This window comes from Eurytemora carolleeae, unplaced genomic scaffold (assembly GCF_000591075.1).
Source record: "Eurytemora carolleeae unplaced genomic scaffold, Eaff_2.0 scaffold242, whole genome shotgun sequence".
Taxonomy (NCBI): Eukaryota; Metazoa; Arthropoda; class Copepoda; order Calanoida; family Temoridae; genus Eurytemora; species Eurytemora carolleeae.
In genome coordinates, this window is record NW_019396186.1 from 100,107 (window position 1) to 124,471 (window position 24,365).

Sequence of the window (24,365 nt, forward strand, 5' to 3'; positions counted from 1 at the left end):
AGATAGCTTATGTACGCAAAATCACCAAGAATTGTACAGTCCGCGAACTCATACTTCTAGGGGTCATAGTGTACTTCAATGATAAGCAGGGTGGTTTGGTGTTTTAATGGATTTCATAATTTTATTAAACCACTCAGGAGTGAATTTTATTTTGAGAATATCAAATTATTTCACTGAGCAATATATCATATTGACGAGAACTGAAGAAGGACATGAGAAGGATTAAACTAACTTAAATTTCTCTCTACAGAACTCATGTACACCACAAGTACTCAATGACATAAGAACAGCCAATGTTCACAACCGACCTAGTTAATCTATATAATAGGAATATCTTTAAAACATCTCTGTACATTTATATCTTTCAAGATGAAAAATGGCGTCTTATGCGCAATCTATCTTTATCTATGGTTCACCCCCTTTAAAAAAATATACCGTTCTTCATATTTTGTCGTAAACTTTGTTAATTTATTGTTCAGAGTTCTAAAAAATAGAAGAAATATCATTAAAAACCTGATAAAGACAGAAATAAGATTTTTAATTGTTTATATTTGATACAGTGGGGCTCATAAAACTGTGAAGAAGGCTCAAGTTTTGAATAATAAATAATTCGAAGAGCATTAAACACAGCAATTGTACAGTGGTCAGAAACCTATTAATATACTGGAAACCTATTTACTTTATTTAGAACAATATCAATTGTACAGTTGACAGAAAGCCATTAATCTACTGGAAACCTATATACTTTATTTACAACAACAGCAACTGTACAGTAGACAAAACCAAACTTTTTTATTATTTAAAACAACTGAGTACTTTTCTTTATAAATTTACAATCAGATTATGCAAATCTTTGATATTCTAAAATAAGACTATCCATATAATCTGAAATATTAATGGTCTGCGACATCAGGTTACAAAGATAAAGGGATTAAAAAACCAAAATTTGTGATTCATTATTTTTTTCTGTAAAACGGCACTTTTTCCTGCAAGATAAATTATTATTTTAAAGTACTTTTTAAATTTTAAAATGTTCAATATTCTTTTATTAAAATAAAATGAAGTGTTGAAGTGCAAAATATGGAAATTTTTCCAAAGCCCTGAAAGTTTGTGAACGGGGAAAAGAAAAGTTTTAAGCATTATTTCAAGTTAAAGGGACAGTAAGCATTATTTCAAGTTAAAGGAACAGTAAGCGTTATTTTAAGTTAAAAGGATAGTAAGCATTATTTCAAGTTAAAGGAACAGTAAGCGTTATTTCAAGTTAACGGGACAGTAAGCGTTATTTCAAGTTAAAGGGACAGTAAACGTTATTTCAAGTTATAAAGGGACAGTAAGCGTTATTTTAAGTTAAAGGGACAGTAAGCATTATTTCAAGTTAAAGGGACAGTAAGCATTATTTCAAGTTAAAGGAACAGTAAGCCTTATTTCAAGTTAAAGGGACAGTAAGCATTATTTCAAGTTAAAGGAACAGTAAGCCTTATTTCAAGTTAAAGTCCGTGAAACCTATATCTGATCAATAGTGGAAGATATTGTTTTATTTTTAGCTTGAAAAATGTCTAATTCTGTAGAATTTTATATGATATCCTGTAATAAAAATTAGCTAGTCAATTTTGTAGAAAACCCACAATTTTGAAATAAACAGTTTTGATTAAACTATAAACATAAATATCATGCTTGATTGGGAAAAACGTTGAGATTCGGGAATTGCCATCTTTGCAGAGTTACTTTAAATTTCACTTACAGTCCCTTTAAACATTGTTTAAAGTTGAAAACTCTGGAGTTGAATAAGAACGTATATAAAACAGGGAGTAGACATTATAACAAAGATATAGTGGAAGTCAACATTTAACTTTTTCAGTTTGCACTGACTTTGTGAACATTTATACTAGAAACTGCAGATCTTGCACTGACTTTGTGAACATTTATACTAGAAACTGCAGTTCTTGCACTGACTTTGCGAACATTTATACTAGAAACTGCAGATCTTGCACTGACTTTGTGAACATTTATACTAGAAACTGCAGTTCTTGCCCTGACTTTATTCACGTTTGTACTAGAAACTGCAGATCTTGCACTGACTTTGTGAACATTTATACAAGAAACTGCAGTTCTTGCACTGACTTTGTGAACATTTATACTAGAAACTGCAGTTCTTGCACTGACTTTGTGAACATTTATACTAGAAGCCGCAGTTCTTGCACTGACTTTGTGAACATTTATACTAGAAACTGCAGATCTTGCACTGACTTTGTTAACATTTATACTAGAAACTGCAGTTCTTGCACTGACTTTGTTAACATTTATACTAGAAACTGCAGTTCTCGCACTGACTTTGTGAACATTTATACTAGAAACTGCAGTTCTTGCACTGACATTGTGAACATTTATACTAGAAACTGCAGTTCTTGCACTGACTTTGTGAACATTTATACTAGAAACTGCAGTTCTTGCAGTGACTTTGTGAACATTTATTCTAGAAACTGCAGTTCTTGCACTGACTTTGTGAACATTTATTCTAGAAACTGCAGTTCTTGCACTGACTTTGTGAACATTTATACTAGAAAATGCAGTTCTTGCACTGACTTTGTGAACATTTATGCTAGAAACTGCAGTTCTTGCACTGACTTTGTGAACATTTATACTAGAAACTGCAGTTCTTGCAGTGACTTTGTGAACATTTATACTAGAAACTGCAGTTCAATCATCTTACTGCATTTCAGATTCTTTGACCAGCCATAGTCCATAAATATAAGTTTACATTTTGCTGTTATTTCTAACTCCATGCCAAACTTTTCTTCACGACTACAAAACGGGTTGTCCTAGAACGATCGAGGCTTTTAACACTTTCAACCTAAAAATTAAAAACTGAATAGTTAATGTTAAGTTCTCCTTTTCTTCTAGACACAAATAAATCCCCCCCCCCCTTCAAGAACATGCGGGAAAGAGGGGGGTGAGGGGTCAAACCCAGCTTCTAAAATAAACCATCTCTAACTCCTTCGCTTTGTTTAACCCTAACCCCCCTCCTCTTTCCAGGAAATGATTCTGAATTGAATGCGGAAATGAGAAAATCTTCCGTGTAAACAATTTATATATTTATCAACATTTCTTGTTTCGATATTATAGATTTTATACCTTCTAATTCCAGATATTTCACGCTGGGTTATTTTTGACCGCGCAATATTTTAGCGTTAAAAGTAATTCAACATTTTAGACATGCTTGATATTCCTTCACCCATTAACTGACATTTTTTATCAATAAATTCTAAATCGATCAAGAAATATATAAGATCCATAAATTTGTTTGTAAATAAGGTGTACTGCAATTTGTTGACATGAATATAAAAAATATTCATCCTGAGCTACACTACAGTACACTTTGTTTAAAAACAAACTATAAAAGTTTCTCTTGTATTCCTTAAAATCAATCAAATTGATTAAGTAACATACAAACTTTTGTTAACAATTAATTTTTCATACGAGTATATCCAAATCAATCAATGTCTTCATCTAGGCCCGGGCCTTTAACTGCCGGTCATTGTCCCAGAAAGATGACCGTTGCTACTTATCAGGAGATGATTCTATCAGTTTACCGAATATTCCTAAACCTACAGAGCCAGGTAAACCAGAACTACAATAAGAACTAGAAAACTAGAAAATGGAAGACAACATTAAAACAATAATGATATAATGCAAATAGTTTACTTCAGTAATAACCAGAAAACTCTGGAAAAGTCGAAGTCTTCTGTGATGACTTTAAAAAGTCCTATAAACTTGAGCCACATTTCAATTAATAAGTGATTTAATAACTTACTTGTAAAACTGTTTCCTTTGTTGTAAAGTCGTCTTTCTATTCTCTAGTTTTCTGGTTCTCACTGTAATAACTTATAAAATCATTTACTAAGTGGCATGGGTCTGTTTCCATTTTACAATTACTGTGTCCTATGTTTATTTGACTATTTAAAGTCATAACTTGTGTCTAAATATCGTCTTCCTGTTAAACAGTTTTCCATGGTTCTCAGTGTAAAGAGGCTGCGCCCGCTTCACGCCAGTATTTCTATAAATACTCTCAGCTTATTGTTCCTGATCACCTGCACGTCTTATATTTTTATCGAAATGAAACAGTAAAAATTTCGCAGATTTACTTTTTTCATTAGATATATTTTTATTTTTGTTCTGACCGGCCATAAACCTTCCCTGGGGTTCAAACTCTCATAAAAATATCACCATATCATCTACAAAGTGTTTTTAACAAAATGAATTAAAATTAGTTTTCCTCTTAAAAAGACCTGTTTTGGTCAAAACTTTGGATTTATCGTAATATAGGTTAGTTTTTAACTATTTAAAAGTTTCCAGCTCTAGAATAGAACAAGATATTCATTTTGGAACCGAATTTAACGAATTTGCGGAGAGTAGCTAAACTGTATTCCGTCGCGCTGGTTCAAATTTGAATTACCGATTCAAATCTTTCCTGAATCTTTAACTTTAAATCGTCGATGGTGCAAATTGGAACCGGAAGCAGGTAGTTTAGCGAAGTAGCTCAAATTCATTAAATTCGGTCCCTGTCCATTCAAAAGCGTCGAGTTTTGTAAAACCTTTCTGTTTTCAGGAGCAACATATAAAGAGAAGGCGTGTACACGAAGTACTTGTGACGGAGGAATATTTACATTCGAGAAGACGACCGCTCATTTTCTTCGAACTGCTCGACAACAAAATCTGCAACTCTCGTCAAACACTCCTGGAATAACAAAGGTCAGTCGCGTCAAACCAAAATTGAAATCTTATTGTTTGCAATTATATCTTCTCCTATTAAAGAGATATTGCGAAAAAAATGTTTTGAATTTCTACCATTTTATCGGATAAATTCCCCTTGCAAATACTTGTGCATAAAATCAAAACTACGGCGTCACTTACTCGTTAAAGTAATATCGCAAACATCTAACCCTCTCCTTCATGCTAGTTCATACTCATAGTGAAATAAAAGTCAGAATGAATTAAGGCTAGACTAGATAAAGTGCATTGGATTTAGATCAAACGGATACGGATTTAGATACAGGTACATACATGGTTCATGGGCCCATGGCACGGCTCGCTTGTAGATTTGATTCTATCTATATCTATCTACAATGTAATTTGCCAGAGTACTCGTTCAAGATATGTAATTTTAACCACAGGCTGTTCAACTGTTACAGCTAAGTGGACCCTGGAAGTATTGAACATTTTTCAAATCTCTGCTTGGTTTCATTCTAACAAACTTTCACTCTGTCTATATTTCATTCTTAAAAAAAAAACATTTTACTTTTAAAAAGTTTCTTCAAGCTCTGCTTAGAAATCAGTACAATACTTCAAATCAAATTAACAGGAGTTGTGTGTCAAACATCACAATACTCAACATTATTTTTGTAGGAGTGTGCCCAGCTATGTGTTGATACAATACTTTAAATCAAATTAACAGGAGTTGTGTGTCAAACATCACAATACTCAACATTATTTTTGTAGGAGTGTGCCCAACTATGTGTTGATCAGGAAACTGACTGTCCAGCCTTTAAATCAAATTAACAGGAGTTGTGTGTCAAACATCACAATACTCAACATTATTTTTGTAGGAGTGTGCCCAGCTATGTGTTGATCAGGGTGCTGACTGCCCAGCCTTCAGTATAGACTACAATGGGCAAAGATGTTTTGTACTTGACCGGAATACTCAGGTTAGCTATAAATGGTATTTATGTATCTACCAAAATTAAAGTAAATTCAACCAATATTAAGCATAAAGTCTGACCGCGTCAACCTTGTTGCACCGGCTAGTCCTGTCCAAGAGCTGGGTACAGTAAAAACTGGGACCGGAAAGGTTGACTCGGCTCGGAAATTCAAATGCACTATGGCTGCCCGTGGTTAGAAGCAAATTGTGTCAAATGTTTAATTTCTATAAATAGATCAACTCAACCCCGTTTATTTTTTTATTAACAACTTGCAATTAACTAATGTAGATCTAAGCTTTTTAAACAAAAGAAAGAAAAGTCACTTTGTCTTTAACTCCACTTGGGAACAACATATTTTGCAAAGACTTTTTATTTATTTTGAAAAGCCCGTATTCGCTGATCTCTCATTGGTTGAATCTATTTGTCCTGTGACCAATGAGCGGTGAGATCTGCGCAATGCAAGATCAGGGTTGAGCTAAACTCTTATAAGAACTGGTTGAAGTCAGAAGTTTTGTGTTGTGAATCTAGGAATCAAGCATTGATCTCAATCTTATGGATACCTACGGTTTATTATGATTCCCCTTTTATATACCAGAGTGAATGAAGGAATCAAGCATTGATCCTCAAACTTAAAGTGCCCGCATTGAATATCGAGATCGCGCGTTTAAAATAAAAAAATATTCAACACAATGGTCTCTACCTGTAGCCCCTTCATTTTTTCAAGTTTCTGGCACAGAGAAACATTGACTAGAGACGAATTTGGGTTTTTATTCTAAAAATCCATTAACATTTTTTATACTAGGGTCGAGGAGATGATCTGATGCCTCGAGATGGAACCAACTATTTTGAAAAAATCTGCCTCAGAGGACAAGTAAATATATATATATATATATATAAAACAATGCCCTGTTAACCATATAACGTTATATTACGTATCAGCTGATGTCAAATGCTAAAGTATAACGTTGGATATAAGGTTTCCAATCTTTTCCAAAAACAGTATAAAAACTTATGAAGTATTTTTAACCAGGAAAAAAATTTGCTCGGCATGTCCAGATCTGTGTCGTTGTTTTGTGGTAGATTTTGACTGAGAAAGTTATCAACTTTATAATTGTTCTGTAAGACATTTATGCAACTAGATTCATCTGGGAAATAATGGAATCCCTTTCTCAAACCATAAAATAATATCTAGTTTTCAAGTTGGGATTTACATCCTCCGTAGGGACTTCTAAAGGGTTTTAATTACTAAATTCTTGAAAGAAAACCTAATGATGTTAATTGGTATTTTGTTCTAAAAAGTTATTGAACATATATACAAATTTATTTTTAAAAGAAATATTTTTAAACAGTTGCTTGATCCACCTGCACCCTTGATATGTTATCTGCAGTAAGAATTTGCTAAAATTAATGACTTCCTTTTCATAAAGTTTTTATTACAGCTCTTATATTCAATTATAATTATAGTACAGTATTTTAAAATGAAGGAAACTTAGAAATTAACTTAACACAACCCCCCCCCCTNCCCGTCCTGTTAAAGTGCAGAACCTCTGTTTATTTGATAAAATAAGTTGCATAGGTTCCACACATTTTTTATCTCTCAATTAAATAGTTAAATGCAAACATCTTTGTTCATATGGTTAGCAACAGTACTAGTGAGCTTTGCTTCAAATCTATTCAATGTGTAAAATATAACATCTCCATTCCACACCCTCAAGGTTTTACAATATTAAGTTTTTCACTAAATGATAAAAATACTTTTTCTAACTTTAGCTTTCTGTTCAGGTATCAAAATGCCAGGGCAAGGCTTGGGCTTTTGAAAGAACTCCAGGGAAAGTTCTACAAGGATTCGACAACAAGATTGTAAATCAGGTCAGTACAGTACAGTACAGTACAGTACAGTACAGTACAGTACAGTACAGTACAGTACAGTACAGTACAGTACAGTACAGTACAGTACAGTACAGTACAGTACGGTACAGTACAGTAAAGTACAGTACAGTACAGTACAGTACAAAGGATTTAACAACAAAATCGTGAATCAGGTATTTTAAGACCGTACTCATTAAAATCGATTAAAAAGGCTTAATATTTGATCCTGGATCAAGAGACAACATCACAATATATTCTCTGATCAAATCCGAATCAAAATTTGATTCCAGATCAAGAGAGACAGAATCACAATATTTTTGTGATAAAGTCCGTATCAATATTTGATCCCGGATCAAAAGTGAAAGAAGCATAATATTTTCTCTGATCAAGTCCAAATCTATATTTGATCCCGGATCAAGAGAGACAGAATCACAGTTTTTTCTCTGATAATATAAAAATCAATATTTGATCCCGGATCAAGAATGACAGAATCTTCCATAAAGTCCTTTAAGCGGATTCTTAAAGGTCTTCCAACATACTCCATCTTGCTCTGTTTTCCTTTTTGTTTCATATTCAATCCTGTTTTCTTAGGTTCCTAACAGGAGGGACTGTCAAGAGCTTTGTCTTCAAGAAACCGGTTTTAGATGCAGATCAGCTGATTATAACACTATCACTCTATCTTGCGCGCTCAGGTATTTCAGTTAAATAAGCTTATGATCAATGATTAAGATTATAATTTTTTTACGATTTTTACCTTTTTAATAAGTTTAGATTACTTTTAAACGTTTTAAATTATGAAATTCTTTCCCTAGCTTTCCGAAATATATTTAAAGGTTTTCAAATATACAAAGCGTATAAGAACAGAAGGTAACAAATGTGTTTGTATATACAGATAAACTGGCAGAAACTATGTAAAAACAGGATGATAAATGGTTTAGTCTAGATTAGGTATAGAGTAGATATATTTAGGTTTAACTCTTTTTCTTGTTTAGCACTGAAACTAGAAGAACACAACCGACAAGCTACCAAGACAGTAAGGTATTGAAAAATTAAATTATTTGATGTGTTTTAAACTTAAAGTTCCAGGCTGGAGCTCGTATTAACCAAATTTTAAACGCTTTTAGACTCACTGGCAACGTCAAACAATAAAAAAACCTTAAGTTTTTTATTTGTAATGCATCGTTATAACTGGTATTTACCTCAAAACATACATGCCTAATGTTCATGGCACAATTATAAACTTAAAACAATTTAAAATTTATACATCATCGAAATGTTTTATATGTCTCAAATGAATCCTAAAGAATTTGTCCACTGCACTGCATATTCAGTATAATTACTTTACAAAGCCGGTCTGTCCCTTTAAAGTTAAAAAAAAATGATTTTAAAGACAATGTTTATTCTGCTTTTAACTTGTTATGACCGTATGTTAAGTATTAACTAAAGTAAGAACCAGATTAAGAAGCCAACGATTAGAGAAGTTATTACTTTAAACAGTCTATGGACATAAGACACAGCAATTAAGCAGTGTATAACAGACCCATATTAACTTGAATTAGAAAGTTTCATATAATACATTTTTTTCTTTGTAATGTAACAACATCAAATACACTATAGTAACGTGTTACTATTCCACAGCTGTCTGGTTCTCACTGTTTGATGACCAAATGTAAAGGTTTAACTGTAGAATAAAATCCCAAGCTATTATCATAAAACCTGGTTAACTGTCTTACTCGGTATAAATGCCAAATCTTAAAATCTCAAAACTTTTAAACATAAATTTTGCACAGTTTTTTTGTTTAAAAACTTGAGCAGAATGTTAGGGATATCTCATTTTTTGTAACACTAACTTTACTTTCGTTCTTTTTAAAAAAACGTTCGTAATTTAACATATTGGAATTTTTTACAGTGAGTGCAACGTTTTCACAATAATATTTGCAACATATCTATACTTCAATACCTTTATCGGCGTTTAGTGTTTTTATATAAAACTATATTTCTATTTTCTATTTTGAATTTTAAGGAAAAGACTAAATAGATGAAAATAATAAAATCTCAGACATATATTACCCTTCTACATACATGTATAGATACTGAAGAGTTATCATGTTTAGGATTCTGAGTATATTGAGAAGAGACGTATAGATACTGAAGAGTTATCATGTTTAGGATACTGAGTATCTTGACAGAATACATGTATAGATACTGAAGAGTTATCATGTTTAGGATTCTGAGTATATTGAGAAGAGATGTATAGATACTGAAGAGTTATCATGTTTAGGATTCTGAGTATATTGAGAATACATTTATAGATACTGAAGAGTTATCATGTTTAGGATTCTGAGTATCTTGAGAATACATGTATAGATACTGAAGAGTTATCATGTTTAGGATTCTGAGTATCTAGAGAATACATTTATAGATACTGAGGAGTTATAATGTTTAGGATACTGAGTATCTAGAGAATACATGTATAGATACTGAAGAGTTATCATGTCCGTACCAAAGAACTGACAACGCCTACCCAAGGTAATTTACATAAAATAGATAATGGAAAAGATCAAAAATCTGAATCTAAAAAATATCATAAATCGACCATTGGCATAATACAGAAAGTTTTTATAAATTAAATAAACTAAACTAATTGATTAGTGAATACTTGATCGCATCTAATTATGATTTTCGAATTTCTTTACATCCTGTTGTCGAAAACCTTTAATATTTTAAACAATAAATTCTGTTGGATCATAATGGTCCTGGTTTAGATTGCGAAGATTTTAGTGCAATATTAGTTCAACTTCATATATCTCTAAACATATGAATAATTATTAAATTTTAATAAATCATCAATCGTAAATAAAAAATCATAAATCGACATCTGACCTTTTGAATTCATCCATCCTTTCTCCCCCTCTCTCTCTAAACACAATGAAAAAAGGTTTTCCAAAGTTTTGCTTGGTATAAAAATGTTTGTATTTTCAACAGGTATTTGGACAGTATTGTGAGCCGAGTGACCGATGAAATAGCTTGTGAGAAACAGTGTACATTCCATCAAGATTTTGTTTGCAGAGCATTTGCTTTCTATACTTCAGGAAATTATATATTTACTGCAAAAAGTTTTTTTAAACATCAGAAATCTCGATTTTAAATATACCGAATATTAATTCTGTAAACTATTTTTATGCAATATTTAGTCACTAACATAAGGTGTAGCTAAAAATAATACAAATTGTCTATTTTGAGGGGTTAAAAAGTGATTGTTAAAAAGAATGTAGACGTAATTTGAAGTCCACCCTCATTTAGAGAGTGGCGAGTTCGATTCACAGTGGTACCCTTTAAACCTCTATCTAACCAGCATTAAGTTATAATTGTGAATCGAATATGTGACTCTAATATTCATAAATGTAGTAATTTCATTAAATTGACTTGACAGCCCATTTTAGTTCCTTCTTTTCTTACAAAATAGAATAGAGTATTTGCCACAAACTCTGATTTTCTAATCCCGTTATTTTTGCAACCCAATGTCATAGACCTTAGATATTTCAAACAATGAATACTGTAAGATCAAGATTGAAACATCAAAGTTGAACACTATTAGATTGCAAAGATATAGAGATAAATAAAGACGCTGAATTTTTGCCCCAAACTAAAATGTTAAAATCTCTATATCTTTGCAACTTGACAGTGTAAACCTTTGATATTTAAAATTTAGAATGCATAGTTTGAATAATCAAATGTCTACGACATGGTGTTGCACAGATATAGGTATTAAAATATCAGATTTTGTGGCAGAACCTCAATTCCTTTTATGAGTTTGTGGCAAAGACTTAATTTTATATATCGGTGATCTAGTGTGAGCCCCGTCTTGAATATATAAAATGATTTGTAGCGAGCCAATGTTTTATATCTGGTGATGATTTGATGAGTGCGGGAGATGGAGCTCTTCAAACCCGTCCCGGGACAGATTTCTTTCAGAGGAACTGTCAAGATATTCTCGGAGAACCGGTAATTTTCTTTGTTCATTGTAAGACTAAAAATTTCGCAGATTTTTCAGTAAGCATTCTACATAAATGGATCTCCAAACAAATGTTATCAAATTTTTTTTCGTGGCAAAACTGTTAAATTTTGATCAGCTGTCAAGATATACCATTGGTAATTTGCTTCCACATTGTAAAACTAGAAACTTTTCGGATTTTTCTGGAAGCATTCATTAGTTTTCACAAAAATTTGAATCGACTTTTGAGATGCCACAAAAAATGTTTGGTCCTATTAATTCAGGTAATTTAACATTTTGTAAGATTGTGCTAATGCAATCATAGATTTATCAAAAATGAATTTAATGCATGGGTAAAATATCTTACGAGTTGTTTTATCACAATAACAACAATATCAGAATATCTTTTATCTGTATATAAAGTTTACTTGTTTGTTTATTTGTTTGTTTGTATCCGATAAACGTCATAACTGCTAAACCTATATTTATATACCAAAATTTTTGACCCCAGGGAAGATTTATTAACGATCAAAATTTCAATATTAGCCTCCAACTAAATTCGATTTTTATCAAATTTTAAAAATCCACGATTTTTTTAAAGCCGCAAAGGAGTTGATTCTTTGCCACAAACTCTGCTTTTCTAATCCCTATATCTTTGAAACCCAATGTCGTAAACCTTTGTTATTTCAAACTTATGTTATTTGATCTAACAGAAGTCGTAGTTTGAAATTTCAAAGGTCTACGACATTGGAATCCAAAGATATTGGGTTTAGAAAATCAGAGTTTGTTGCAAAGACTCAATTCCTTTCATTGTCTTTGTTTTACAATGCATGCATAGAGAAAATGTTCACAATAGAAGATGGGGGCATAGCGCCCTGAAATCCTACTAGTGCCTTAGATTAATTTAATATAACATCTTACATTAATAATAATAATAATAAATTAACAATTTTTAAAATTAGAATAAGAGTATTTTAAGTAAATCTAATATGATATAAATATATAGGTTTACACCTAAGGAGCTGTTCGAATTTTATATCAACCCATCAAAAGTTTATTATAATAACAATTTTTGAATTCAAGCTAAGATTCCTTGTCCTAAATAATTCGTCAATGAAAGTCGAGAATCCCAATTATTTATGTTTGTTTACAAAGTTATCGTAATAAAATTTGTTTGTTACTAGACTTCAGCAAACAAATTTATTCCTGAAACCGGTTCAACTCAACAAGCAAGCCAAACATTGCCGCAGGTATGCATTCCTCTCATTTTGTAAGGCTGTAACATCTTGCAGAGTGCACCCCCCCCCCCTTTCGGTTATCTAGCAAGGGTAAAGGTTTTCAGAAGCTTTTGAATCAAAAAAATTTTAAAATTTAAATGAAAAACTACAAAAATCTAGTTTTCCCCTATTTTTGATGATTTCCGTAAAATTCATTTATTTTTCTCCCAATAACAGTTTGTCAAAACAAATTCGCTCACATTTTACATTATGATAAAATGAAAAACAAATATTTTTTTTAATTATGAGAAGGAGGGGGGGGGGGCAGATGACAAGTGGACTAAAGAATAATTCCGCGGGCACATTAATGACTTAAACGAAAACAATTTTAGGAACGTAGATGTACTTTTGGAAAACATTTTAGGAACGTAGATGTACTTTTGGAAAACAATTTTAGGAACGTAGATGTACTTTTGGAAAATATTTCAGGAACGTAGATGTACTTTTGGAAAATATTTCAGGAACGTAGATGTACTTTTGGAAAACTCGAATTTGAAAAGACTACTGGCTATGAACTTATCAGGTAAAATAAAATGTTAATTCAAATAAAGAATAGGAAAATTTAATTAATTCTTAAAATATTAACCTATAAACAAGTATTTTTTATGTTTCGTGGATTTTAATAATATGATGATAATCTGATCGTAACACAGGCCTGTTTAATTTTGAATTTAGTAATCAGAAGTTTTCAAAAAAAAATTAAATGTGATCATTTAAATTTAATCCGAAATCGAGAATCATTTAAATAAAATCAGATTAATTAAGCATAGTAATTAAGGTTCAGTGACATTGTTGATATTTTAAAAAATAAAAATATTATTTTTTTTTAAAGTGCATTGGTAGACTCACGCTATTTCTTGTAATTCTAGCTTTTAGACATAAATAACATATTTTTAGAAATACCAATTTTCATGTTTAGGGCTAGACCGTATAAGCTGTATAGTAGAAGAGAGGGAGGTATATCTGCTGAATGTTCATCAAGATGTCAGTCAGACTCTAGGTAAACAATTATTGATCATTAAAGGGTGCAACTGAAAATTTTTAATTGGAGGGGGCCAACTGAAACATCCCCCTATCTCAAGTTTTTTTTCTCTAAAATTTCAAAATACAGAGTGTTTTTTTAATCTTGTCAATCTTTTCTCATACAGGAAAAAAAGAAATATGTATTCGTACGATTTCATTTATTAATAACATATTATGGGAGATTAAAAAAAGAATTAGATGATTATTTCAAAAAATGTTTAAAGTGTCCGCCCTCCTTCTCCAAACAAAGCTATTGGACGGGCAGCCGTAGTACATTTGAATTTCCGAGCCGGGTCAACCTGTCCGGTCACAGTTTGTACTGTATCGGCCGGTCATTGGGTAAATAAAGCTACACTCAATAGGATCTAGCCAGTGCAACAAGGTTGACGCGGTCAGACTTTAGGTTGAATTTACTTTTATTAATGAGTCAGGGGTGCGTGATTGAGCTGAAATTTTCAGCGTACCCGTTTCAAAAGTAGGGCTAGGCTGTCGGGAAAACATTCTAAATTTTTCTACATTTTCTAAGGATTAAAGTAAAAAAATATGAGAACTAAAATCTGTACTAAGTGGCCAAAAGATGCGTTATTTATTGATTTTTTTTCTTGGACTTTCAGAAATTGAGTATCTCTCATAATAAGCTTTCCGTATGTATTTTCAAAATTGAAATATCACAAAAAATGAAAAAGTTATTATTAAAGTTTAAAAAAGACTAAAAAACAGCCTGTATACAGACAGGGAGTTAGGAATAGAAGAGAGATATAACGACGCGGTTCGCCCTACCATATGATTATACATGCTTTGCAGACGGTACTCCATTTGAATAAGAAATATTTAGAATAGGTTATTATATACGCAGTAAATGTACATCATGACAAATATTTCTTATTCAAATAGTGAAGTACCGTCTGCAAAGCATGTAATCATATGGTAGGGCGAACCGCGTCAGTTATCTCCCTTCTATTCCATACTCCCTGCTTGTATATAACCCCAAGTTTAACAGAGATCACCGAGAAAGGTTTGAAAGTTTTTCAAACCCTGTTTCTGGCAAAATATGATTAATCGGAGTGTAAAATTCGAAATGCAACAATGAAGATATTAATTTTTGGGATTTACTGCTACAAGAAATCAATTCGATAGTTTCATGTTCAAAAGAAATTTAGTTTTTGCCACAATCTCTGATTTTTTAATCCCAAAATCTTTGCAATCCAATGTCGTAGATCTTAGATATTTCAAACTATAATGAATTCTGTTAAATCAAATAATCTAAGTTTGAAATATAAAAGGTTTACACCAGCAGGTTGCAAAGATATAGGAATTATAAAATCAGAGTTTGTGGAAATACTCATTTCCTTTAGTTTTTGCAACAATCTCTGATTTTCTAACCCCTATATCTTTACAACCTTATGTCTTAGACCTTTGAATTCTCAAACTAGCTATGAACTAGTTTAGATCTAATAGTCTAATTTTAAAATATCAGAGGTTTAATCCAAAGACATTAGATTAGAAAAAATCAGTTTCTTTATGTAAGAATAATTTACCATCTTTAAGATCCATTTTTTCTTCCAGATGTCAGGGCTTTAACCTTGACTACAACAGAAACGAATGCCAAGCTGTAACAGAGAACTCGGAGGGAAATCTTTTTAACTTGAGACCAAGTACAGGAATAGCATTCTTCGAGGCAATTTGCCTCAGAGGTCAGTAATCTTGGTTTTAGAGGTCAATATACGTTCATAAAGGTCAATATATAATCTTAGTGGTCACTATATACATATATATATATATATGAATTGTTTTTCATGAACTTCGTTGTTTATTGACTGAACCTGAATATTTTTGATATATAATTATCCTCTGAATCCTGATCAATCAAGTCAACTGCCAATATTTCTATCATCATCACTTTTGCATTAATATCCATTAGTATCTATCTATATCTACGTACCTATCTAGACATCTTTCTTTCTATCTATCTATCCATCTATCTATTCATCTATCTATCTATCTATCTATTGTTTATCTTTCTATATATCTATCTTTCTATAAAAAAATGTGTCTTAATGTGACAGCTTTGTATTTTTCTATCAATTCAAAATAGCAATCTGTATTATGTATACATTTATGATTAAGTGTCAAAATTTACTATTAATGATGTTTAACTCCGGGGAACAAAAATATAGAAATTTATTTGTTTGCTAAATTTGTTATTATCATAGAACTTCAAGGTTTCAGTATTGGCAGAGTTAGGGATTTTCCTCTATAATTAGTTCAATATTATGAAATTATTAAATCATTTATTATTGCAGAGTTGAAATGGAAGGCGGCATGGGGTTATCTAAACATACTTTAGGACTAATTTAGAAGGGGGGGGGGGGTGTCCACCCCTTTACAGACCTCTAGCTGTATGTATTGATAAATGAATATTATATTTGCAGGAAGAACGTGCGGCGCTGTTTGGACTTTTGAGAGATACATCGACTTTGAACTTCGAGGTTTTGTCCGGTAATACGATATTTTTTTTTCAAAAAACTTTTTTTTTCCCAAAATATATATTTTTTTTTTCAAAACTATTTTTTTTAAATTCAATCATTTTGATGATTTTAATATTAACTTAGAACTTTTTTGTATAGCTTGAAATCAAAAAACCCGAAAAAAGTTTTTTGAGATTATTTTTTAAATTTTCATCAAATCTGAAACAGGAACAAAGCGCCCAAAAATCTGTTTATTTTAGTGACACGCATAGAGATATTAGTAAAACTGAGTGCCAAGATTTATGTCTCAGCGAGTCCAGGTTTATTTGCAGGTATAGTAGTTTATTTGCTTTATCTACAACTTTAACTTTTAAAATGACTTATGTTCAAAGTTTTGAAAATTGAAAATCTTTTTAACCATTAGTTATCTTAAGTTTTGTTAATTAACTATCCAATTAAACATGTTTTTTGTCTCAGATCTGCAACATATGATCACTTGAGGAAAGAATGCTATCTCAGCGAAGAAGACAGGTGTGCATTTGCCGCAATTTTCTTATTAGATTTTAGTTCAATCAACTAATCAATTTGTATCCTAGGTTTACTCAGCCTGATTCTCTTCTAGCAAAGCAAGGATCTGATTATCTAGAAAACCAATGTCAATCAAGTAAGGAAATATTTTAGAAATTTTTGCAATTGGATTCCAATCGAAATTCCATTGCTCGAAATTGCGTGAAATTACAGGTAGGGTTTCCAGCGAAAGAGACGTTTCGCGAAAAAGTATGAAAATTTATTTTCTGTCGCATTTTGCAAACTTTTTCGCAAAATTTCGCATTTTTTTGCGAAAATAAATGAAGCGAATAAAGCGGAAATTTTTTACATTTTCGCGAGCGAATGAAATGCGAAAATGAAGCGAAATGGTCGCGAAAAAAATTTGTTTCACTAAAAATGCGAAATTTTCGAGAAACGTCTTTTCTTTTTCACTAGAAACCCTAGACGAAACCCTCAATGAAATACTTCAATCACGTGTTGGTTTGGTTTGAAAAGTCTGGTTTTATAGTTCAAATGGTGATCGAAAGTCAAGCTTAAATCTCACAAGTAGAAATTGTGTAAGATTTTATCATATTTCTAAATTATTCTTTTAGGACAAAGTAACTGTGACTACAGTCCTCAGACTAGAGACCAGTATATCATCTACACAGACAAATCCTTGTCCTCCTTCAGTTCAGCGTCCTGCAAGCAGTCCTGTACCCAGGAGCGAGACTTTAACTGTCGGTCCTACTCTTTCCTGAGTGAGACTCGTAGCGGAGATCCGCAGTGTTTGCTCAGCAGCGATACTCAGAAATCCGCTGGGGGTAAGTTCCAAATATTACCGCTTGGGGTAAGTTCCAAATATAACCGCAAGGGGACAGTTCAGAATATTACCGCTAGTGGTCTAAAGGCAGTTTTCAAAAAGTGCACAGAAGGTTTGATTAATTCGTATACATGGTGTCCCACAAAACTTGACAGATCAGAGACGAATTAAAGATGGGTTTGATATTTGACAGCTGTCTAAGAACAAAATGTATGAACAAAAGTTGACCGACTTTTATACTTTTAGGTAATGCTTTCCAGTTGGCAACAGGAGCACTCTATGCGGAAAAGGTAAGACATTTCTCTCTCTCTTTTTTCAATACAAAATTGTTAACTTAATTGGAAACTTTTGAATAAATTGAATGATTTTAACTGGTGTCAGGAAAAGGTCAATTTAGTTTAAGCTAATCTTTTAATAGTCAAAGCCTTCTGTCCGTTTAGAAATCAGTTAAACCCTCTGTCAGGAGTAAATAAGTCCATTATTAAAAATGCCCCCCCCCCCTCCCTAGCAGGGCAGGATGAATCTAACCCGTGTGTTTCTTTTTAATCTAATTTCTTCCCTCTCTCATTGGTTAAGTTAAGGCTATTTGGTTTAGATGCGATAAAAGTTATCGGCTCTTAAATTTGTTCTGAAATTTATCAAATTTAGGAATGCGGAAGAAAACCCCGACCTGCAGATTCTGGATTTAGTAGCTCTGGAGATAGTTTTAGCAGCTCCGGTAGCTCCGGGTTAAGCAGCCCTGGCTTCAGTAGTGGCGGGAGACCTAGCAACCAGCTTCTACCACAAACTCTACCTGATGACACCCTTCCATCATATTCTGGGGATGGAGGGAACCCGGCCAACTGCAGGTTTGTAAATATCTATTTTTAGAATTATATCTAGATATTTTTATTAAGTAAAGTTTATGGTTGACAATTGACATAAATACTGACTACGATTACCAAACATGGTGCACGTGCATGGTTACAATTCTTTACAAGTTGAACAATTAAAAGGTTCATATAATTGTTTTTAGTTTCAAGATTATATATTTCGTATTCACACAAAGATTAAAGAAATTGAGCCTTTGCTAAAAGTCTGGCTTTCTATTATCCCTGTATCTCTGCAACCCAAGGTCATAGACAGAGATATTTCGAACTTTAAATCTGTTTTTTAATCATAATAATCAAAATTTTAAAAATCAAAGTTCTACATCGTTAAGTTGCAAAGATATTGGAGTTAGAAAATCTGAATTTGTAGCAAGAACTGAGACAGTTTCTTTCTGTTAAAATTGTAATAATTTTTAGATAATGATTTGGTTACAAATCATTTTTAAAATATGTAAATAATTGTCATTTTAAAGTCATGCAAATAACAAATTGCGTAACGAAGCATAATGGTATATGGTCTAGTGCGAAATTGCTGAAAAATAGAAATTAAAAAAATTGTCATTTCCGCGTACTTTGCAGTTTAGATATTGCAGAAACAACATAATTTTGAAATAATAGACGTGGTTGGAATTAAAGTATTTTTTATCATCTGAACCATGTAGCATGATATATTGTGACATGACAATGACATATAAAGGCGACATTTTAGCAATATATTTTACTTTTTATGTCATTATAAAAAAAAAAATAAATAAGCTTGAAAATCAATCTTTTAATTTAAGTTAGTTTTGTTTCCAATATTTGAGTCTAACAGACGTCTTCCTATTCCAGAGTTTTATTGAACCCACTGTATCCTGCAAGAAAATGAATGTATTCTGTTAATTTGTATGTCAAAATGTTTATAATTTTCAAAGTAAATTTGACTCTTTTTTCCCAATTATTAATATCTTCAATCATGAAATATTACATAGTTTTATTATTTATTTTCTTTACGTGATTTTAATAGTTTATAGTTAGGACTTTGCACAAAGTGTCCAAAAACATTAGATACAAAAAAGAGCACGAAAAAAGTGAAAAATTGATGAAACATAATTGTTTGAATAAATAAATCGTTTAAAGAATTACACTTCAAAAAAGTTCCGCTCAATTTCACATTTCTGGGACACCTTTAAAATTAGTTCTATGAACGCACTCAAGTAATAATATTTAATCATTTTATTTCAAATAATTTTTATTCAAAATACAAATATCGTAATTTTAAAGAAAAATTGTTGATAATTTCCCCCTTCCGCCTTTAGAATTTATCCGTTTGTATTCTTTACAATTTCCCCCATATCCGTTTGTAATATCCCCCCCCCCCGGCCCCCTTGCATTAAATTACTTTTCCTAAATTATGTAAATAAAATGTCTTGGCTCTGCCCTCCCCCCTCCCTGTCTTCTATCTATTAAACTATCTAATTATTTCTTTATAAAAATAACATAAAAAAATAACAAAAAATTAAAGTGTCGGAGGAGGAAATACAAAAAATTGAAGTGTCGGAGGAGGAAATATCTAAAATCCTTAAAAAATAAAGATTGTGGGAATATACTCCCCCCTCCCCCTCCCCTCCCCCCTCCCCAATTCTATGAAAGAAAGATTAATTTTTAAATTTTGATTTAATTGGTGGTGGATTGTTTGCCTTCTTCGGCAATGATTTAATTATTTCTTTAACTCTTTTCAATAATTTATGTATTTTCTTTACAATATCGTCTTTGTTTTCTTTAGGGTTTTTTCAACATACATACCATCTGCTTAAGTTTTAACTTTGATTTTGTTTAAATTTTGTTTTAAATTATCTATGTTCAGGGCTGATGGTTTGGTGTCAGCATATGAAAAAATAGTTGATTTTACATTTACTGAAGGAAGCAGAGAGGAAATACAAACTACAGTTGGTGAGTTTACGATACCTTCTTTATTCAAAACTAAGCGTTCAGGTCTTTTTTTGACATGTCACTTCCTGTACCTGACTCACTGTACAGTTTCATGCGTCAGGTTCATGCTTTTAACTCATTGTGATTTCTCTTGGCCTTTACTATTCACATTATTTATGTCAAACTTTCTTTAATACTTACATCTTATCTAAAGGCCACCATTTAAATAATTCTTAGCTTAAAATCTTAACTCCAATCCCATTGAGCCTAAAATAAGGTTCGAGTCTAGAGATATTAATAAACTGATCAAGTTGGGTTTAACCTAACCAAGGTTGTAAGGTAAAGTTATGCGCTCCTATGTAGATACTACAGTGAAACCCTTAATAACGAATACATCGAAAGAATTCATCAAATGTCGTATTTTTCACCTTTTGATAATTGAATGTTGCAGATATTTGGTTTTTTAATTAAATGATTATATGAAACTCTTTGAAACTGTTCCCGCTATTTATTTATTTTCGCAAATACTGAAATTCACGAAATATTGTATAAAACTCATTGAAAAATTGTCAAGACGACATTTTATAAATTCTTTCAATGTATTCGTTATTAGAAAAGTTGTCTTCATAGCAATGGACACTAAAACTCCTCATATGACTTAACTGATTAATGAATATTGATGAAAAGATGAAGTAGTAAGGTTGTTAGTGAGATTGGATAGGGATTTTCTGCGTTTGTAAGCTGTTAAAAGCGGAGAAAATAACATAAGAGGATTTTTAGTGTCCATTGCTATGAAGACGACATTTCTAGTACATTGAAGCGCATTCAGAGTATCTAACCATAATATACAACCTTTGGTCCAAGAAATATATAGACCAGGAACCGCCATATCTAATGCGTCAAATTTGTGTATTGCAGTGGGAGGCGATCAAAACAAAGAATTCAGGGGCAAAACATCATTTATACCTTGGGAGGAAGGATTTAAACATTGAGATGAAAGGTTTTAAATTTTAAAAGAAAGTTAAACCTCGGAAACAAGGATAAGTGGGAATCTTTTTACCTTGCTTCTCCTTTATAGTTGAACAAATCTCACTGAGCATGAATAAATTTTCCATATTGATCTAAAACCCAGAAATCATATTTAAATAAATAATTTGTATCCGCACTAACTTAATATATTAACTAGTTTCTTTTGTTTTTAATTGTAACATCATTCTGTTTATCAGCGTTTAATCCTTTCTCTTCAACTGCTGTGGGGGCACTGGGTTTGTTTACATTCCTCCCACAGTGTACAGTACACAATTTGCGTATATCTCAGTTGGGCGTTCCTGGTCTATATATTTGTTGCTTTGGTCTAACTTTAAATTTTAGAATTGAGACTAAGGGATTTGGACGAAGAATCTCAGCCTCTGACAATTTTCAGGATTTGACTCACTGTGCACAATGTTTCCTCCGTTGTGAGCTCTTTGTTTTTATATCTGATTTTTTAGATATTGGAATCGCAGCTGAGTGTATAGAAGAGTGCACAGATATGGGAGACAGGAAAGTGAAATCAATAAAACATTTTAAATCAATTCAAAGATTTAAAAATCAATTCAAAGATTAAAATTCAAGTCTAATAGTAGAAATCAATTTAAATATTAAAAATCAATTCAAAGATTAAAAATCAATTTAAAGATTTTAAAAAATCTATTCAAAACTTTAAAATCAATTCAAATATTATAAATCAATTTAAATGTTAAATATCAATTCAAAGATTTAAAAATCAATTCAAAGATTTAAAAATCAATTTACAGATTTAAAAATCAAGTGAAAGAGTAGAAATCAATTCAAATATTAAAAATCAATTCAATTTTTACAATCTACAGACGAGAAAAAAAATGGCCAATATCAATTCAACTGTTTAGAGAAACAAATAGTTTCTTATTTCATAAACTTAAAACTATAATGAACTTTTAAGATTTAAATATTTTTTTATTAACTTAGACTATGATACATAAATAATTTAGGGGTTGCTTACTAATTTATTCATTATAAGAATTAGTTCACGTTTATATTTACTAAATAAAAAAAACATTCCAGTTTACGCATGTGGAAACAATTCTTTTAAATTCCGTTTAAATTATTTGGACAAAAACCCCTTTCATTTCTCAAAACACAGTTTGAGTATAAAGACACTTTTAAATTCTGAAAGACAAAATTACACCATGAAAAAATTAAGCCTTGGCCACGTACTTTGATTTTATAACCCCTATAGCTTTATAACCAAATGACGTATAGACCTTTGATATTTCCAACTATTGATTCTGTCGGATCAAATGATCTAAGTTTAAGCTATAAAAAAATTGCAAAAGATGTAGGATTTAGAAAATTTTAGTCTTTTGCAAAATGTTGTAAATAATTTTTGATAAAAATAATAAATTCGTGCAATAAATACAAAAATAAAACAAACCACAGCGAAAGAACTATATATTTCTGTTAATCAGAGTGTGTCTTGTAAACGTGATTTCATTATCACAAGTAGTTTTTCTAGATTGTCGTAAAGATATTATTAACCGTTTCCTAAACCCAGTTTATATCCCGCTGGTTTTGGTTGAGTGAACACTTTCAAAAATACTATTTGTTGCTTTAAATTGATTTCCGAATGGTGGAAGGTGTCTGGCTGTTACGCTACAGAATGAGAGGGGTGGACGGCAGCGATGCTTTGCTCTGGATTCATCAGCAGGTACAGTTGAGGGGGGAATGGCAGCGCTTATTTTCTCTGGATTCATCAGCCCGCACAGTTGAGGGGGTGGGGCGGCAGCGCTTATTTGCTCTCTTTTCATCAGCAGCTAAAGATGCATTGATCCCTATAAAACCGGAATAGAAAGAAGACTTTAAAGCAATCTCTAAGTGAATTTTATTTTGTTTTACAAATAATATAGATTTCAGTCCGTGTACAATGTAAACTTGATGTTCCTCATGTTCATGGGACCAATTAAAATCATATTTTTTGCCAAAAAAATCGTCGTTGTACTCCATAGTTTTATGGGGACCACTGATCTACAAATGGAATTTTGAAATTGACTTGATTTTCAGGAGTTGAGGGAACAGCACCTTCTAGTGCTACTGGTGTTACATATTTTGAAAAGATCTGCGCAAGTAAGAACTTTAAAAGTTTTTTTAAGGGGTTTCCGCAAAAATAGAAAACTTTAGAGATATTCTCAGCTTTCCCCTTTTTTATATTCTTCATTATAGTCATTCATTTTACAATAACTACAAAGATCTGTAAAAAAACTGAATTTAAATTCTAAGTGAGATAAAAAATAATAGTTTTACTTTAAGAAGAAAAAGATGTTACTTTTTTAAATCTCTAGAAAAGCTACTCTGCAAAACTTTGAAAAAAAATTGTCTTTGTTTATATTCGTATTTCTAATTTCCAAAATTTTCTTGTCGTCAATGTAGTATGTTAAGATCTTAAATAAATCTAATATGGAATTGACATTATTTAGAAGTAAAAATGTATTTTTCATTGCCCATAAACTTTTTTTAATGACATTGACTATTATTTTAAAATTTAGAATCATTCAGAATATGTTGACTTAAAATCTGAAATATCTGAAGTATCTGCACATTTAAATTATTTTCGTGCAAATTTAAAAGATATTCAATTTTAAAATCAAATTTTTAAATTCTAGGGGGGGGGGTAATTACCCCCAGGATTCTAGGGGGGGGGGTAATTACCCCCAAGATTCTAAGGGAGGTAAATAACCCCAATAACCCCTTTTATTTACGCCACTGATTTGAATACATTGAGGACGACCTTCGATTTCAATTTTGATTTCTTCCAAGCTTTCAAAAACCTTGAATACACAAAACTTGATAAATTGTTAAAAAAGCTTGTAAGAAATCAAAACTTCAATGGAAA

At 31.6% G+C, this 24,365-nt stretch overlaps 1 protein-coding gene across 1 annotated transcript in view; it reads left to right on the forward strand.

Annotated features, from left to right (window-relative positions):
• The window catches only part of LOC111697594 (uncharacterized), a 51,856-nt gene that overhangs the window by 9,190 nt on the left and 18,301 nt on the right, over nucleotides 1-24,365 (forward strand). Inside the window, exons 8-32 of the mRNA XM_023467647.1 lie at nucleotides 3,512-3,617; nucleotides 4,607-4,749; nucleotides 5,604-5,702; nucleotides 6,499-6,567; nucleotides 7,479-7,565; nucleotides 8,157-8,257; nucleotides 8,558-8,603; nucleotides 10,012-10,094; nucleotides 10,551-10,657; nucleotides 11,455-11,570; nucleotides 12,744-12,809; nucleotides 13,298-13,359; nucleotides 13,756-13,836; nucleotides 15,426-15,553; nucleotides 16,292-16,358; nucleotides 16,588-16,659; nucleotides 16,805-16,858; nucleotides 16,924-16,991; nucleotides 17,470-17,679; nucleotides 17,925-17,968; nucleotides 18,327-18,526; nucleotides 20,394-20,479; nucleotides 21,949-22,000; nucleotides 23,113-23,183; nucleotides 23,537-23,599. Of these exons, the coding sequence (XP_023323415.1) occupies nucleotides 3,512-3,617; nucleotides 4,607-4,749; nucleotides 5,604-5,702; nucleotides 6,499-6,567; nucleotides 7,479-7,565; nucleotides 8,157-8,257; nucleotides 8,558-8,603; nucleotides 10,012-10,094; nucleotides 10,551-10,657; nucleotides 11,455-11,570; nucleotides 12,744-12,809; nucleotides 13,298-13,359; nucleotides 13,756-13,836; nucleotides 15,426-15,553; nucleotides 16,292-16,358; nucleotides 16,588-16,659; nucleotides 16,805-16,858; nucleotides 16,924-16,991; nucleotides 17,470-17,679; nucleotides 17,925-17,968; nucleotides 18,327-18,526; nucleotides 20,394-20,479; nucleotides 21,949-22,000; nucleotides 23,113-23,183; nucleotides 23,537-23,599 (2,281 nt within the window). The remainder of the gene's footprint in view (nucleotides 1-3,511; nucleotides 3,618-4,606; nucleotides 4,750-5,603; nucleotides 5,703-6,498; nucleotides 6,568-7,478; nucleotides 7,566-8,156; nucleotides 8,258-8,557; nucleotides 8,604-10,011; nucleotides 10,095-10,550; nucleotides 10,658-11,454; nucleotides 11,571-12,743; nucleotides 12,810-13,297; nucleotides 13,360-13,755; nucleotides 13,837-15,425; nucleotides 15,554-16,291; nucleotides 16,359-16,587; nucleotides 16,660-16,804; nucleotides 16,859-16,923; nucleotides 16,992-17,469; nucleotides 17,680-17,924; nucleotides 17,969-18,326; nucleotides 18,527-20,393; nucleotides 20,480-21,948; nucleotides 22,001-23,112; nucleotides 23,184-23,536; nucleotides 23,600-24,365) is intronic.